Source organism: Temnothorax curvispinosus, unplaced genomic scaffold (assembly GCF_003070985.1).
Source record: "Temnothorax curvispinosus isolate PA1 unplaced genomic scaffold, ASM307098v1 QBEX01014078.1, whole genome shotgun sequence".
NCBI lineage: Eukaryota > Metazoa > Arthropoda > Insecta > Hymenoptera > Formicidae > Temnothorax > Temnothorax curvispinosus.
Window position 1 is genome coordinate 738,835 of NW_020223858.1, and position 18,816 is coordinate 757,650.

Sequence of the window (18,816 nt, forward strand, 5' to 3'; positions counted from 1 at the left end):
TTTGTTACAATAGCCTTGCCTGAGTGCAGACAGACAAACTTTCATATTGAATGCGACTCGATTTCGCTGGCATTTTCACGTGTCATTATTAATATGCTTTCGTGCCGTCTTAACTCGAGTGCCAGGAAGCTGAAAATCAGCATTGTTTGCAAAATTTACGACCAGCGGTGATAGTCCGCCGCCAGTCACCTAGTTTCGCAAACGAGAGCTTAGGCGATGTTGCGCGTCGTCTCTCCCGGTGATTTGGCGCCGTTAACTTTCCGACGGTTTTCCCGGACATTTATGACATACGGAGTTTGAGAGCGGGTCACCGCACCTCGTTATATCGTCGGTACTATTTGCTCGTGGGAGCTAGCGCAATGAGCGAGCTGGACGAACGGCATACATGCACAGGACGTCCCAAAATGTTGAGTTTACGCTTGATATAATATGAGTTAATTTGATTAATTTCCAACTGATGTTTCTTCAAATTTATTTGGCCGGAGAAATTCAATTTTAATATTCATGATGCTAAATGTTTCGGAAAATAAATTCTAGTTATTCCGTCGACACAAACTGAAAGACGAAATTTTAATTTTTCTCATCCAAAAGCCGAAACAAGTCGATATTTTAATATTTCCAAAAAGACATTTTATTTAAAATTCATCATGCGCAGTGCGAAACTTTAAAACTCTACGAACTCTAAAACAAAACTCATTATCCATACGTTGTCGTGCGTATACTAGTTGACACGCCCGCAAATGGATAGTATAGTCGGTGTATAAGTGAAAGCGTATACCAACAATGCAATTAAAATTACACATTGATTAGATTGAAAATCGTAAAACAGCAAACTTTTCTGTTTGAATGACTTTTTATTTACGCGATATACGTGACTCGGGACTTCCTGCGTAGATGTAACGTGGCGAGAAAGCCATGGAAAGGAGCGGGTTTCGCGGCAAGGTCGGTGAAACCCCAACCGTCCTGGAAAACTTTAAAAGGAAGACTAGAGAAACGCTGGACCGCCGATAATAATAATAATAATAAAAACGAAATAGACTCGTTTGCGGGGGAAAAAATCCGGAATAACTCGCGCGTCCAATCTTCGATCGGAATGACGACGACGAGGACGGTTAAATTGATCCGGTCGACGCGCGTAAACCAGTGAGACATATATAAACGACGGAGGACGGAGACGTCGACCGATCAATCCGGCCTCGAGGGCGCAACCCGAATTCCACGCTTGACATTTCAATCTTCAATCTCTCTGCGGCGAAGGCGCCTAGGACGGATACGCGGCTCGTTAGTCGTTGCATGTGTCGGTTTATGATAACGATCAAGTCTAACGAGATGAAACGGACAGCGGTTTACGATCTCTTCACGATACGAGACGAGGGTGTCGCTGTGCTGTCGTTTGTGCTTAGTGCCTAACAATATATGTATATATTTTTTTCTGTTTTTTTTTTGTTCGGTTTTTTTTCTGGCACGCAGATATATTCTCGCACAAGAAAAATCGCACAGAATACAAGCAGACTTTATCACGCAGATACTTCAAACGTGCACCTATAGCAACACTGTGTATTCTACTGTAGTTGAAGATAATTTACAGGTGGCTCGCAACTAGGAAATGCTGTGTCGTGCTGAGGAATTGATCACACACCTTGATCGTTCGTCTCTCTAACGTCTCTCTAAAATGCAAACATCTCTAAACTTCGTTTTGCATTTCGATTTCATAACTTTGTAGCTGGAATGACAAGATCTTTTTCTCTCTATAAAAGTAGTTTTCTTGTATAAAAATACTATATATCGGTCTCTTACAAAAATATTGTGCTCCTTTATCTTACAGAAATTGTGCTCTTTTAAAAAATACAGATCAAAATTGAATTTATAGCAAATTGATAAAGAATTAGAAAAGGAATCACGAGATTCGAATGATATCGCTAGGATAAAATTCATCGCACATATGAAATTCTGCGTATAAGAGAAAAGCAACGTACGTTAGACGTTAAATTATCGTGTCGATTAAACCCGAGTATCGGCATTGGATTAATTGACGATCGAAGAATCTTTGATATCACATGCCGCCTCAAACGCACAGCTCTCGTCACGATCCGAGTAAAACCGCAAAGGTTTACGCAAGAAAGTCAGCGCCAATATTCAGCTTCAATAATTTATTTAATCACTACGCTTACATTACGCAGACAATCGACGTTTCGAAATTTCTCAATGCACGCGCTTGCGTGTTATGTCAGGGCGCGTCGTTGCGGCAGTCGCCAACGGACGGGCAGGACTTTTCCCGTCATCGATCCATAATATTTTTATATTCCTGCTGACCCGATCGCGTAATATTTTCACCTTTACGCGATATTTACGCGGCGCACGCATCAGCGAACTACGCGACGGATACTCGCGAGCGTAGACGCGTCGGAACCTATAATTAACGTTGCGCAATTTTTCTTTTTTTTTTTTTTAGAAAGGAGTAGGGAAAAGAGGGTGTATTTGAACAAGAGGCGTATTTTGTAAGACAATTCTATCTATGTGGATTGTTGAACTTGCTTATACTTGTTTCTGAGACGTGATCGATTGTAAAATTAGGGTTCTGCAACTAATATTTTACATCATGTACGTCAAATATATATAAAACGTAAAATACTAAAAATGCTAGTATATTATTGAGTTTGATAAAAGAATTAGCATAATCAGATACGGATCCAGTAGATTCACAGATAATAACCAGGCAAAAAATTAACTCATTAAGGAACGCAAAATTTCTAGTTTCCCCTGCACATATTCTTATACAAAATACAAATCATATTCTCTACAAATTCCAAGATTGTTCGATTATTTGATTTTCTATTATTTTACACAGCATTTAAAATCATTCAGTTTCTTCATTCTAATTGAAATGTATACTTTTCTGTTCGCTGTTTCATCTAAAGATGATTTCGTTAAAGCGTGAATAATAATACAGAGATTCTGATTACATAAGCCATAAGCCATTGCGCATCTCGATACCGTGCTGTTTTTAGAAATTAAAAAAAAAAAAGCGATTTTACACCTTACCGTTTCGCTAACGAAATTTACTGGAGTTTATTCATCGTCTGCAGGGTACGTCATAGTCTCTTTTCTGAGAGCAGCCGGCTGTACGTTGAAAGAACTCTCTTGTGCGGCAAGTTTCCTAATTGCCTCTGATAATTATTGTTCCACTTTTTTCACGATTCGGCCGATCTCGCTCACCTTGGATTATCGCGTACTTTAAATCGGTTTTGAGTGTACTTCCATCCCGCCGATATTGTTTAAAGATATACCCAACGGTTGCAATGAAGAGAGGGCGGGACGCTCGTTACTCGCGGAACAAAAGGGAGGGTGCCCGCCTCTACTATCCAGGGCGCGGGACTTACTTGTTGCTCACAACACCGAAGTGCTCTCCTCTCATGAATATCGCGACCCACGAGAGCGACGTGCTGCATAAGCGAGAACTCGCGGACGGAACGGAGAGGAAACATAGAGAGACCGGTGGGTGGGTCAGCGATCCTCGAGAACAGGGAATTTATCCCGAAAACCCGACAATAGGCACCGCAGTGGGATTCGCCTTTGTTCGACGTGGAACAATCGACGAAAATGCCTCTCGGAATTCATGAACGCGACAGCGCGTGGACTTTGATGCACGCTGGCGCAACTAGAGGCTAGAATCCGCAAAAGGAAGAGGAAGTGAGAACGGTTCGATAAACATTGTCTTTTAATCCCGTCCAGCCGCGTTTTATCCTCGAGGCCCATCCTTCCGTTCCACTGTTCCCAGCCGCATCAATTGCTATTTTATTTACTCACTCGCGCTTTGATCGCCAGTCAATCACACTTAAGATGTAATCGTTTCCGGCGTTAACGTATGGGTATATAAATGTGAACATGTCCCATCAATATATAGTTTATTTTACACATGTTTCAAAAAGCTATTATTTTACTCATACGTTTTGTGATCAAATGAAAGTAGATATTTTTTAATTGATATTTCGAGACGTTAATTTTTCTAGTTTTCAACATTGAACATATTGATAATAAATCTTCTAATTAAACAGCTCTGCCTCTCGCGAGAATTGCGTAAATCTAATAATTTAAAATCATGATTTGTAAATTGTAACTGATCATTAATTAAGCTATTCTTTTAATGTACATAGAAAGAGTAATTTTAGAATCAATAAGATTACTTTGGTAAAAGATTAACTTAAATTTCAACGTTTGATTAAAGCTTTGAAAGGCAAAGTTTTTACCTTTTATGCTCTCAAGCCTTAATTCACCAAAAGCGTAAATTTAAATCTCCATTAAAGCTACTATTTTTCTTAGCTTCTGTCCGTTAGTAGTCCTGCGGTTGAAACGACATTCGACGGTTCTTGTACGACCTGCGCAATTCACCTCCACTATTGTTATTTCGAAGGTCCAATTCACACAGACGTTCTTTCTATTCGGAAATTGAGGCGTTCAAGATCGGACTTTTCGTACAAATATTCGCCGTTACCTCGGCAGAGGTGCTTGCTTAGGGAACCGAATAAAGTGCATAAGCCTCTCACAAGTTACGTCCGTAACATCGCAATGGTGGAGACAGAGCTGGTCATCCTTTTGTCCGTTTCTTTCCCTCGCGCGGATTTCCCTACTCATTCCTCCCTCGGCTTTTCGGATCGCGCTAAGCTCCAGATAAACATGTCGAGATATGTGCATCCTGATTATTGTGCACTGACTGCAACTATCTCGAATGGTAGTAAAATCCGCCTCGTCGCGCCGCTGCGGTAGAACAATGTGTAAATCTTTTCTGTTTTTTTTTTTTTTTTTTTTTTTTTCTCTCTAGCTTAACATGTCTCGCTTATTGTTGCCGCGATGTCGCGTTTTCTGCTAATCAAACGCATCAGATCAGTATGATGTAAGTCCGAACAAGTTAGAGTTATCGCGATTTATCTGCTAACTTTGTCGCTGAAATTTTGTTTTGCACGAACTTGCATCGTCACAGAATACCGCGGCGCTCTTAACTCGCGTTGAATACCCTTTCGCTTTGTTTCACACTTTGCCGAGGCAACGTATGCCAACAACGCTAAAAAGATTTCGCGTAACGACAGTTTGCGGCATGTGCGGAACTTGCTTACATTCTTAACCGTCCTATGAGACATTCCGGGGTAAGTACTTAACGTCGAGCAATCGTTAGGCATTCAGGTACTTGGTTTCTCTTGGAGCGGAAACTTTTGCGGCCACTGTTGTCACAGGGTCGAGGGGTATTAACGAAAACTTTCGCAAGTTCGCGGGAAGTTTATGATGGCGCGGTATCGAGTGCAATGCAATGTCAAGCTAAATTGTAACTTCCATTACACGGGATTACGTTAACTTATATCAAGAGTGTCGCAACTTTCCTTACAATGTATTACTCAGTGATAATGGAAGCGAGCTGACGTACATTACTTGCCGTACTTCATTAAATTTCCACTCGGCAAACAACGTGAGTATCATTTCGCAAAGAATGAAAATAAAAAAGGGCTTTTATCTTTATCATGCAAGAAAATTCTATGAAATCATATTGGAGATAGATCGAGGTCGTGTTGTTGCAACTCGATGTAATTGACAATCCTGTCGACGATGTGCCGGAAACGATCTGTCAATCTCGCGATAATCCGTCAGAAGAGCGGTTATTAACCTATATATTAATGCGTCCCTTGATGTCGTTATAATTAGCCCCCTTACAATTCGATCATTAAATTCCGACGCGTCGTTATTGCGGGTTCTATTGACCAGATCGCCGATAATGTTCGGATGTCACGTGCGCGGTTTCTCACGATTCTGTTACAAATTGCTGTAGCCGTGCAGTATTTTTCTTCGTAGCTAATTAACACGCATTCGCACAATAACAATATCATCACAATAACGGCCACAAAACTCCCGTAGTAGTACTGTATCCCGGCGTATCCGCGCGCTCCTCGCGCGCATTCAGAGACAAATGCGGCAACGAATAACGAGGTTCCCGTAAAAGAGGAACACGATCGACAAAATCCAATGCCCGGTACTCGCTGCAACACAGTTTCGTTCCGTCGTGCACGAACGAGATTAATTAGCCGGACACACTTTTTGGGCGAAATCCCGTTTCTCGTTAGTCTTCATTAGCCACACAACAACGACGACAATGCCGCTATCCATGACGCGCCGGAATAAACGTACATTAGAGAGAGCGTTCGACCGGTTTTTCGCACCGATCGATTTCATAAAGCCTATTTTCCCTGATACCGTGTCGCACGCGCGCGCGCGCGCGTTCGATTAAAACGCGCGTTGATCAACATCGAAAGAGCATACGTCGCCCATCCCGCGATCTGGGACAAATGGTAAAACACACAAAACCGACGAGACCGAATATTTAATATCTCATTGCGAATGAACGGACGAGCGCGGCAAGATCACGTACGAAGAGATACGAGATAATGATTAACACAGTGGTGCTAAAAAAAATTCAATTCTCTGCTGGAATTAATTAACTTTATTCTCCCCGAAAAGACTCATTGAAGCGCCCCTTTATTCCCCGTCATCCTCCGTCTTATCCCCTTCGTTCTCCATTTCGCGATAACGTGTAAAAGTAACGAGAGAAGCGCAAGGGCTTTAACGATACGGCGGTATCGATTTTCGATTGGCGAGAATGACATCCTCGAAACCTTCGACAATGCCGATGCCGCCTTCTCGTAGCGATTTCAAGGGAACATTAACGTCGATGCCACCTACATCGAACATTTTCGCGAGCACGCAGTATCAATTTCTACAAGTTGTCTCGCAAGATCGTCGTAATATTCGATTTATCTTCGCCAAGCGCGTACTTTGCGTATAACAGCGTACAGGGCCGTCCCATTTATTAGCACGTTTTCCGGAGGAATAACCTTTCGCACACCCTCGCGCGTTTGCCGCCCCAACATGCGACATTCGAAATCTTAATAAGCCGCCAGATAAATATGTCATAAAAATTCGCGCGCACAGGTTCCCGAGACCGGTACAAGTATCCGCTTTTATCCTTTAACGCTGTTTAAGTGGTCGCTTCGAATTATTCTTGAGGGGTTAACACGAACTGGCTCACAGTATCCTTTCTCTTCTCCCTTTTTACCCTTTCGAACCCTTTCGCTTTTTTTTAGTTCCAGGTCGCACGTTGCACTTAAAGAGCCTCTCGTAAAAGCGGTTCTAAACGGTTTGCATTTTCATGATGGCATGAATAACATTCGCGAGTGTCCCGTTTTATCGTTCTCCTTCACCTTCGCGATTCTCATCTTATTATTCATTCAGGATGTTGCAAGAAAAATGATTTAGATAAATGGTGAAAGTACAAGTCATAATACGTGAGGAAATACAGCGCGTTCGTAAAGTAAGATAAAGATCGATAATCTTGACATTTCTAAAATTGTGCTTAATCATGAATCTGCTTAATTTTTTTCCCGCGCAAGACAGCGTTTCTAATGGATATTACGGTGTCGCAAGTAAATGTAATTGGAACGGAGAAATTCCCATGCTTCAAATATCCCCATCCATCTCCTTACCTCCGACGTAAACGTGACAGTCGTCGTTCTTCGTCTGTTAATATCCTTCCTGCGAGATCTTGCCGGCAGCAACAAGAACCGATGACGTTCCCGGCTCCATCACGCGATGATTAAAGAGACGCGCGATTAAACCGGCCGCGAAACGATCACGATTGACGACTGACGAGGGTAATTAATGAAAGTATGATATGAAACGTTAGTGCGGATGAGGGTTTCGACGGGACGTACCAAACAAACGTGGTGGTCACGCATAACGGCAGTTGCCTGTACGTCCCTCCGGGCATCTTCAAGAGCACATGCAAGATAGACATCACTTGGTTCCCCTTTGACGACCAACACTGTGACATGAAGTTCGGATCCTGGACCTACGACGGCAACCAGGTACACTACTGTCTCCACTTACACACCGACACACGCTCAATACACACCGAGAGCACTAAGATTATCGATCCCTTAAATTCTTCCGAATGAGCTACACGCGCTTTTACTCGGGTAAACCGGAAGCGAAGGGTGACAGAGAGCGAGGGACCGCGAAATGTGGCTGTCCCAAGTGCGATATAGCCCGCCGTGCGGTGCGACAAAGGAGAAAATCTCCATTTTCACGATTACGATCTTTGGAAAGTTTGTCGCAAAATTTTTATTTATTGTGTGCGATGCGTGATGATACCAATATGATAAAATCTTCAGAAATTTCTGATTTATCAATGCAAATTTTCCGAATACTAAAAATTTGTATTTGTCAATTTGCATTTGATGTTTCGTTATTGTAAAAATTTGAATCTTTTACAATCAGTCATAATAATATATTTCAGCTAGTGTGAAATATAAAGCCATTCAAAAATTAATAATAAATTTCTTGTTTAATATTTTATTAACGCTACATCTCACTGTTAAATTCATAGGGTTAAATTAAACTCAATTTTGAGTAATTTTTAACTATTCCATAGGTCGCCACTGCTCCTACTCAATATGTAGTTAATTTAACTAAAACAATGTTAATTTGATTAAACCAATGGAGTTAAAATAATCCTATTTTGTTTCAAACTAATAAATTGTGACGCACATGGTAGTTAAAAATAACAAAATAAATCTAATTCATGGTATTGGTTTAAATTTCATCCTCTAACCTTTAACAGTGTACCGCCCAAATTTATTAAATATACACGGTTGTAATTAAAACTCACTGAATTGCATATTTAAAAAATGTAAAGATATATATTTATATGAATATTGATATAATTTTCTAATACGACGCATATTTTGAAATTAATAAGTAATTAGTTGGTCGTCGAAATCGCAGCAATAAAAACGTGATTTAATCGCGGCTCCCGCCGCTTAATTACCGTCCAATTACCAATTATGGATACGCGTCTCGTTCTCGCTTAACGAGCTCGCGGCCGAATTTCCATGCGGAAAACTACCGAGAATTATCCCGTCTGCGTCGCCCCTCGGTGGTGCGAAGCGGGGATCCCCGCGGGATCCTCGGCGCTCTATCGCCGTCGGAAATAAAGCCACTTTCGTTGTCCGTTCGCTATCAGGGATCCCTCGCTGCCATGAGAGACTCGACCCGCTTCCCACCTCGTCCCAGCCGTGACCAGAAAAACCCTATCCCGCGCCCGTGACGGGCATCTCGCGGCTTCTTCTGTCCGACTCACAAGACTCACGAGTGCAACACACAATAGCGATGCTCCATAGATAGCCGTTCTCACGCTTCGTAGCTTCAGCTCGGATCTATATACATAATAGGCATATATATATATGATATATAGCATTACATGTTACACACGTACGTCACGTATTACACGCACCGTTTTCTATAATGTGTGAGTTAGATCGAGTGCCGCGTGAGAAAAGAGACAAAGTCAAATAGGAAAGTGTCAGGGATACCCAGCACTCCAGAAGAGAATGTTCATCGCGAGAATCGTATCCTGTCGTCGCGTTTTCAACGCTGTTTCATTGAAAATTTCATAACGTTTTGAGTGGATTGTTTTTTTAGGCAATTTTCCAGGTTCGCCCCGAGGCGGAAGGAAAACGTCATTTTGTGAATGGTCGATTTCACCGATTTTTATTTAAATGCGCTTTGACAAAAGCATAATCAATTTTGTCGCGCAAAATAGACACTTACGCACTATTTTGTGCACACAAAATGTAAATTGTGCAGCATCACAGATGTCGATTAACGTGCGGAAATATGCCGATGGCGCAAGGCTTAAATTGTCGGATTCGATTTTGCCCTGTCCAATTATTTCCAAATTGCGGGTAACTTGAGGTGATCACCATTAATGGAGCGATTTCCTCGCACTATTATGGAAACGCTATTTCCATGCGTCGAATCGACGGCATCAATTCTAATAATCTCAGAAAGCACTTGAGATTACCTTATTTACCCGATCGTAATCACTTTGTCGCGAATTTCTCAACAGTCCATGAACTGCACTTGTCATTTCTCACTGTCAATTACATTTAACATTTCTTAGAGAATTGATTTGACGTTTGAAGTAAAATGTAACGCATTAATGTCACATTTTGATAAAAAGATTGAGGGATAAAATTAATTTGTTTAATTTTGTATGGCATAAATAAGAAATTAGTTTGCCTCGCACGTCGCTTGATTTTATTAGACGCGAGCTTACTTTTAGATGTAATTTTGTAACACGGATTTCGAGAGCCGAGGGTGAAATTTTGTTAAACTAGCTCTACTCGATTATACAATATCTGAATTGCGGATAACCTGTGGTGACCATCGTTAATGGAACGATTTCGACACTCTCGTAGATTGTGTCGCAGATACTTCAACGTGCATTGTCAATGATAATTACATCCGCGGCGCTAGACAAATTGCCGTTGCCTGTATTTAAAGCGAGCAACTCGCTATACATATATAATGTACTTTTCCTAATCTCTCTGTTACAAGATAATTATTCTCAATGATCTTTTCTATAACGTCCTTTACGATAATAATCGTGACATTTGCACTCCGACGTTTCCGCTCCGGAGAAAATTACACAGAGAATCTCGTCGGAGAGAGAGAAAGGTGAGATATTCATCTTTGCTTCTTTGTCGTGATTTAATCGCCCGTAAGTTCTCCCATCAATTATCAAATTATCAATTATCAAAGTTCTATGCAAAATTCTCGTTTAATTCCGGTTGCATAAGTTCTCTACTATCTACTTAATCTCAAATTTGAAATTGACAGTCTGCCAATATGTGAATAATTCAAAGTTCCAAGTTCGTACAAGCTGTCGTAATTTTTGCACGTTGAACTATCAAATTCGCATTGATATAAAACGCCGATAAAGTTTGGCGGGGATGCAAGCCGTTGTAATCTCACGGTGAATCCGCCTCTCTCCATTACGTGAGCGATAAATTTTGGCGCCGTATGGCAACTGATTCCCGTCGTCGTAAATGTGTACAGAGAAGCCGTGGATGCGCGCGTACAGAGGATATTAGGCATATACGACATCGCGCCTAACTCGCGACGTCGAGTTTGTCGAGCTCGTTCCCACGGCGCGCAGTTTGCAGGCCGCATATAAACGCCAAATGTTAAATTCATTTTACTTACGACCCGGCCTCGACACTTCGCCACGTCCGTGACAGTTTCCAGCCCCTCGAGACCCTCGCGCAAAGAACTGTTCACGATCAGAGCGTAGAGAGGCACGCCAGTTCGTTCTGTCGCTCGAAATCACTCCCTGACACACAGAATTAATGAGAATCAACGTAATTTGGTATTTTATTACGCTTGACTTAAAGAATCTGCCTGATTTAATGAAACTCCGTTAGCTTCGCAATCTGCATTGAATTTCAATTTAATAATTCTTGAATAATTTTTACTTTATTTTTAATGCTTCGTTCGATAATGATGCATGAAGTCACAATATCTTGCAATTAGTTTAAAAGACGTCTCTTAATACTTTCCAGAAATATTCGATTCAAGCGCGATGCATAATTAATTTTTGACGTTCTAATTTTAAAATTTGTTTAATGATGTGAACGCGGACAAATTACATGTATTAATATCCTTTCACGACAGGATGTCTCATATAAGAATATTTATGTTTCCCGATTTGCGAAAAAACATTTGCACACAAAAATTCAACATGGACTGTCCTCTTTATTGCGACATATTTCACGATTTGCGAGCGAGAGAGAAAGAATCATGCTTTATGGTAACGATTTATTGCGACGTTGGTGAATCATGCGACGATTGGTAGTGCCGGACTATAAAGTAAACTGAAAATGACAAATCGTGATTTTCCGTTTGCTGCTGATACACCGTAAAACATTGCACCGCATCGTAAAGCTCAGCGAATGTTCGCTAACGGATAATGCACTTATCGCGACGGGTTGGAATGAGAACAACAAGTGTCTCACCCACACACACATACACACACATGTGCATAAAATGTTTAACGATTCGCCACTAAAGTCCATTGTTAATGTTATTACCGTCATTTAAAAGAAATATTTTTTGTCGAAGCAAAATCGGCCAGATCGAAATTAAATTAATCATCATACACGCACACACACGCATATATATATTTTTATTTGTTCGAATATTTTTATTTATTCAACCAAATAAATACCGTAAAATATTGAAATTTAAAGTTATGAAAATTAATACGTCATTTTCACTGCACTCTTTTGTGCCTATGTTGTATTTTGTGACAATTTCTCGATTCATCGGCGTTATTGATTTTAATAATATCAAAATTATTAACCGCACGTGGCGGCTTTGTTGCACGCTTTGACGATAAATAAGGTGCATGCTTTAGCATTCTTATAAATTGCGCGTCGAACTATTTCCTCGCTGTCACTGCCGATAAATTTATAAACACTCCGTCATTCTTCTTTGTTCTCCTCGCTTTAATACGGCCGACGTCGATAAGACTAAAAAACTACCATTGCTTTTCAGACGAGGGCTATCTCGCGGGTAATAAATAATCTCCGTACTTCCGCAACGCGGTCGCTGTCCCATCGATTTCCAGTCCGGGGGCAATAAATTTGGTCATTATTTGTCTAAATGCGTGTGAAGTTCCTCGTGTCATTTCGCGCAACACCCATCTGTACCTCTTAATCATGGCACAGACAGAATTTACCGTGGGACATACATATTTCAGACACATTTCAGCGTTTGCAATTTCGGTATTCACAAATCAATCATTTGTCTGTAGTTTGTAGTACAACTAGTTTGACAGAATGAAATATTATATATCTTTTATATTATATACCTATATATCTTTCTTTCTCTCAAGAGTCATGTTAATGAATCAATTTTTGTATGCAAATTTTTATACACAAGTTTCTTTTATAACAAGTAATATCTTTGAATATATAGAGATTTCAAGCGCTGTATTTTTATGTACAATGATCGTGTCGCGCGAACTCTTTAAGACACGATCGAACTTAACACGATTTGCACGTCCGAGGGTAAAATCAGTTTTCCGATAAATTTTGCGCTTAAATAATAAATAATCTGTCCACTTTTGTACCTCTTTCTCTCCGGTGTTTCATCGTCGTCGTCATATCACATATAATAAATTGACCGTAAAGTGCTTGCGTACTGGTTCATCGAACTTTGTCATCGACCAAAAGGCAAACTCGATAATAATGGAATCTTAATGAGGGATCAGTGTCTTTCGAATCACCGTTGATCGTGCCGGCCGGACCGGAATATTATTAGCGGCTCTCATAAAACGTTCATAGGACGGGAACGGTTTTCCGATCGATGGTTGCCTTTAATAACGAGGACGTCGTCGCGCGAGATGTGAAAAGACGGCGCGCATCTCTGTCCGCCGTCGAAATCGATCACTCGGCCGAAGTATTATTATGCGGTTCTTTTAAATCTTGGAAATTGTCTCGGACAAAAGCATACTTTTCCGTAGACAACGCCACCGCTTTGCGCCCAAAGCACTTCATCCGCCATTAAAATCGCCCGCAGTCCCCAACGGGGACTCCTCCTCTTAAATTACATTCGCCATTAAGTTCAGTCCATTTTAACTTCACGCTCATTTTAGCTTCACAGCAACTTCACCATGCTCCGTAATAGCATCGCCATAATCATCCGTTTTACACTTGCATATACACATACGTTGCTTATTGGCTGGTATTCGCGCGGATCTATTATTTTATTAAATCGAATTTAGATATCTTTCTATCTCGACACGATGACAGAGCGCGCTCGCAAAAACTGATCAAATATAAACGAGGAATCACGTTGTCGGCTCTACGTCCGCGCATAAAAATTTAGTTTTGTCCTGATAAACAAATTTATTTATTCAACTCACAGAAACAACTCAACGCGCAGTTAATGGACGGGCGTGGTCTCTATGCCGCAGAGACGGTTTTACGAGGCGGGCATAAACATTTACTGTTTTCGACGGAAATTCGTTCGCGCGCGTTTTATTCGTGACAATAAAATTTTGATTTTTTTGTGCCCGTCCGCATTTCACAACTGGTCCGTGCGGTGTTAAATCGACTTTTCATCGACACGCTAATTTAATCCATTTTCTCTGTTTTCGAACGATTTATTTTTATTCTAATTGCGCGCTGAATCGAATTAATTGGGAATCTTCCTTCGGAGTGCTGGGGAAACGACTTGTCTGATGAACACAGTCAAAATAACCAAGATCTTGCAACCACATCACGAGCGCAATCTGAGCACACTAATTGACTATAGCTATGTTGAATCTTATATATATAATGGTGTCGACATATACATTTAACCTTCCTACGTAGAGGAGGGCGCTATGATGGGCTGATGTCGCTTGCCGGTGTTATTTTGCTTTCACGGGCTTTTCCTTCGAGTATCAAACGAGAGCTTTCGCTATATTTATATATATATATATACATATATACATACATAGGTATATACGATGAGAAGTGCGGAAGTAAAGCAATAAGAAGCGGGAGAAGAATGGGGAAAGAATGAAAAAAAAGACCAAAAAAAAAAGAGTAGAGAAATAACGAAAACGACGGAAAAGACAACATGATGGTTTCGGGATTTATATATGCAAATACACAGATTACCCTTCGCGTCTCCCCACGCGAAAAAGAGACGATACTGCAGACGTAGAAAGGTGTTTAGGACGACCGCGAATACACAACTGACTCAAACTATACTTATACATACTTCACACACATACATCGACCAGTCAAAGCAGGGACCACGTGATTATGTCTGAGCTGGGAAACAATTTTGCATGGAGCACACGTCCACGCCGTTCTACTATCGACTCCGCACCGATTGTCCTACGCCGACTTTCTTTTTCGAATAACTGTCCTCCTGGCTCTTCCCGAATTCTTCTCGATTTCCTGAGTTCCAAGTTTAAGTTTCCGCGTCCATTCATATATATATATATATTTTTATTTTTTTTTTATTTTTTTACAACGATTAAAGACGCATGCCTGATGTATGTATACGCTTCACATCTATTCAGTATCTCTCGGACTATCTTTCTATTTCCCACCTAATACCGCTTCAACAATTTTTCGTGCATGTAACGGTGATCTCTTTGCTGCGCATGACGTGCATATCTTGTCACGACGATAACTCGTAGCTAGAGGAAAGTGAGCCTGTTGTGCACTTCGCGTTGTGTATTCCGCTGCTTCGGAATTAGTTTCGATTCGAAGCTGGATAGTACTCGAGTAATTCAGTAGCTTGTTGACAAACATTAATTAAGGAATGTTACGAGTATATCGAGAAATAATAGAGCTCTTTCGAGCATTTAATTTAGATTTTTTTCGAGCGTTGAAACCATTAAAGAGAAGACATTTTACTTACCGTTTGTAAGTATTATGTATATCGAGTGATTCATCTAAATTCTTACACGCTGATTTTTCACGTAGAAGTATTGCTTTTTATACCTTTTTTAATGCGAGGATAGAAAGATCAATGTCCGATCATATATCGACCTGTATCACTGACTCGACAGAGCGTAATACTAATCTCTCAATCAAATTGTCAAATGCGGTCGAATAACGAGTAAAATCTGTCACCATTGACAGAAGCCACGCCTTCTACGCTCTAAGAAAATGTTAATTGATTCAACGCTTAATAAAATAATCGGCGACACGACAGAATTGTCTAATATAATTCTTACGTCCAAGAAGTACGAGTACGTATCTAAAAGCGTTTTAATCATTACTTGTTCAAATTCCGCGATATATTAAATATTACGTAAAATGATGCCAATTATCAAAATCTATAACGCGAAGGCTGTGCACGGTACCGATTAAAGAATGACGTCGATTGGGAAAAACGATCAAAGGAGGAGAAATTAATGCCCCTCTTACTCGTGTCGATGGCGGATTACGGAAGTGCTCGCGCGTAATCCGCGACTACGCACCACTTTACGTAATCGCGCCAGCAGCAGCAGTAGCAGCAGCAGCAGCAGCAGCAGCCAAGGATCACTTTCCTCTCGAGTCGATTTATCCGAGGCGTGAGAGAGTCAGAGAGTGAGAGTGTGAGAGAGAGAAAGAGAGACGCCTCGCTCGCGTTCATTCAGCGGGATAACTGACGACGACGCTCCCGTTCCGTGCAATTTTCCGGTCGCTTCGTCATCGCCGACGCTTCCGGCCATTTCGTTTATGAACAATTTGCGAGGACTCCTCCCGACCCTCTCCCGTCGTTCTCTCTCTCTCTCTCTCTCTCTCTCTCTCTCTCTCTCTCTCTCTCTCTCTCTCTCCTTTCTCTCTCTCCCCCTCTCTCTCTCCCCCTTCTCTCTCTCTCCCCTCTCTCCCACCCCTCACCACTTTCTCTCTGTCTTCTCTCTCCCCTCTCTCTTTTTCTTCAACAATCCAGCTTTCTTCATTTTCCTTTTTATTTCTCATCTTTCCTCCTCGAGAGCAATTCCTCCTCGGCGATCCGCCGCGCGTTTAGTCTATCGCCCAAGGGTCAAATCATTTGCAATCTGCCGATCCACTAGTGAGTCCAGACTGAACTTCCTACCTTCCGTGGAGTCGATAGCTGAGTGACGTCTCCGTGCCAGAGACAGGCGAGTCCTCATTCTTGAGATTCTCCGTCCTGGTCGCACGCGCGCTTTGATCCGACACCCACGAGAGCTAATTCTCGATCGATCCTCGTGCCAACCACCTCTGAGACGCTTCGATCCGTTGGCCTTTTCTTCAACTGACCATTCGCAGTAACATACACGTGTGTTGCCAAAAATTTCCTTTCGACCGACATAGCAGAATGCAATAGTATGTCACGTGGTCATCAACATGATCATAAAGGTAATTCCCAAGATTTCGCAACTACAGTTTACGTGACAAGTATTATCAGCATTTAATCGAACAAATGTCCACCGAAAAGTTTTTCAAACATCTACGAACGTATTCAATTCGAAGTCGAATTCTTTGAGGAATTATCAGCAAAATTGTATAACTTATAAATAAGCTCTGCTATCTTACGGCGACAGTGTTTCCTGTATAATAACTCGCAATTTACAACTGTTATAAGATTCCGTTGATAAGCAGGTCATAAATTCCCGCGGCAATATGAAAGATGGAATAGGGATCGTGACCCAACGTTAGATTATTGTCGGCGAACTGTTAATCGTAAACCGAATATATCCTTAACCCCTGTTTCACGGCAGATGGGTCATCTATAATACAAATCAATGAACCGCCGACTGTGTGGATCAAGATATGCCGTATACACGCGATCACGTATGAAATACATACACACACATCGCACCTAGAGAGAATTACGGAGGGAAAGGGACAAACGCGCTAGAATTAATTGAATATTGGGTCGAAGTTTACACCCACGAATATAATACATCCGACCTACCGATCAGCCAAACTTCAACTAGTCCATTGATCGTCAACACAGATTACAATTTGCTGGAGATACTTTCCACAGAGTTCCGTGATCTTAATAATAATATCATGAGTCTCCTTCAAGTTTGGTTTACAGGATACTTAATAGCGAACTTGTTACGGAATAAAAGATTGATTCTTAACGCGTAGCCGAAACATTGAATTTTATTGAAGAAAAAGTTTCGCGCACGAGGAAGGTCCAATTTAAAACACACCTTGGCACTTATCTTCGTCTTGTTTCGATTTACATGAAGGTAACACGCATAACACCTACTATAGCAACACTATTGTTAAATAATGTAGCAACACGTGGAGGGACACGGATCGAATCGATTAATTGAAAAAATGAAAGAATGCTCTGTAACAGAAAGAAAAATTATAACGTAGAATCTCCAAAGAATGAGTACTCGCTGTGGGCAAAGCTTAGGCTAAGTTCGCGTTCGCTTCGCGCACATATCAGCGTGCCCTCATCTTATCGAGAGATTCTTGTCGTTATTGTTGATTCTCGTATCTTGATTCGGGGCGATCCTTCAAAAGGATCGATATCCTCGAGACTGCGAATTAATTATTCCAATGACGTTTGCCAAACATCACGTTCTCGGAGTCTTGCAAGTGGAAGTAACAAATTGCTTAGAAATCTGATCTCATTCGCCGATATTATTTACTATAGAGAACATACTAATTGCGTGTTGATTACGTTAGCCAGGTTGACCAGGTTGGATGAGCTGGCGAAAAAGAGTCCTGAGCTGAATACACAAATATTCCCAGCGCTGTATCGTTTTCATAGTATACGTTATGTACATATCGGAAGAGCAATATCGTAGTTGCCGCAATAATTTTGCGTTAATTCGAATCGTGCGTAAATAACATGGAGATTGACGTACGTTCATTAATTATGTGAAGACCGATAAATTGAATCCACACGCACAAATCGAACGTGCGTGCAACGTTTAAGCCGTAAAATTAAAACCGTAATTTTTGCCTCTATTTCACGTTTTACAAAAGAAACGAGAAGAAACGCAGTACTTACGTTTGATTACCGTGAGCTAACCGGATTTTGCACGCGCCTCGCAAATTACGAACTCGCGCGTGTCTAATCTACCCTAAGCGCATAACACGTCAATAAATATTCGCGCGCGTATGCTGATCGGCGGCTTGCGGTTTACGCTACACGTACACGTATATACACATCATACGTGCGCGCGGTGGTTGTGCCACATGACGGTTTCTTGTTGCCAAGCGACACAAGGCGCATGTTTCTCACGCCACTTGCATTCGCGAATGATAGACCGCGAACAATCTCGCAGATTTTCATTCACCGCCGCCGTTCCCTTTCGCATCACCCACATTCACGCCGCGTGAAATACGCTTCAACAAACGATCTTTCCACGGCAATTTAGCCGCTCGTCGTCACCCGAGCTCATTCTCGAAAATTCAAAGGGCAAAGAAAATTTCAAATGCGACCCTATTCAAA

The 18,816-nt window shown here is 41.3% G+C and overlaps 1 protein-coding gene across 5 annotated transcripts in view; it reads left to right on the forward strand.

The window, feature by feature from the left end:
• Positions 1-18,816, forward strand: part of LOC112464271 (neuronal acetylcholine receptor subunit alpha-7) — a 218,458-nt gene that overhangs the window by 109,187 nt on the left and 90,455 nt on the right. For all 5 annotated transcript variants that reach the window (XM_025031153.1, XM_025031157.1, XM_025031154.1 and 2 more), the window contains exon 6: positions 7,724-7,904. In XM_025031153.1, the coding sequence (XP_024886921.1) occupies positions 7,724-7,904 (181 nt within the window). The remainder of the gene's footprint in view (positions 1-7,723; positions 7,905-18,816) is intronic.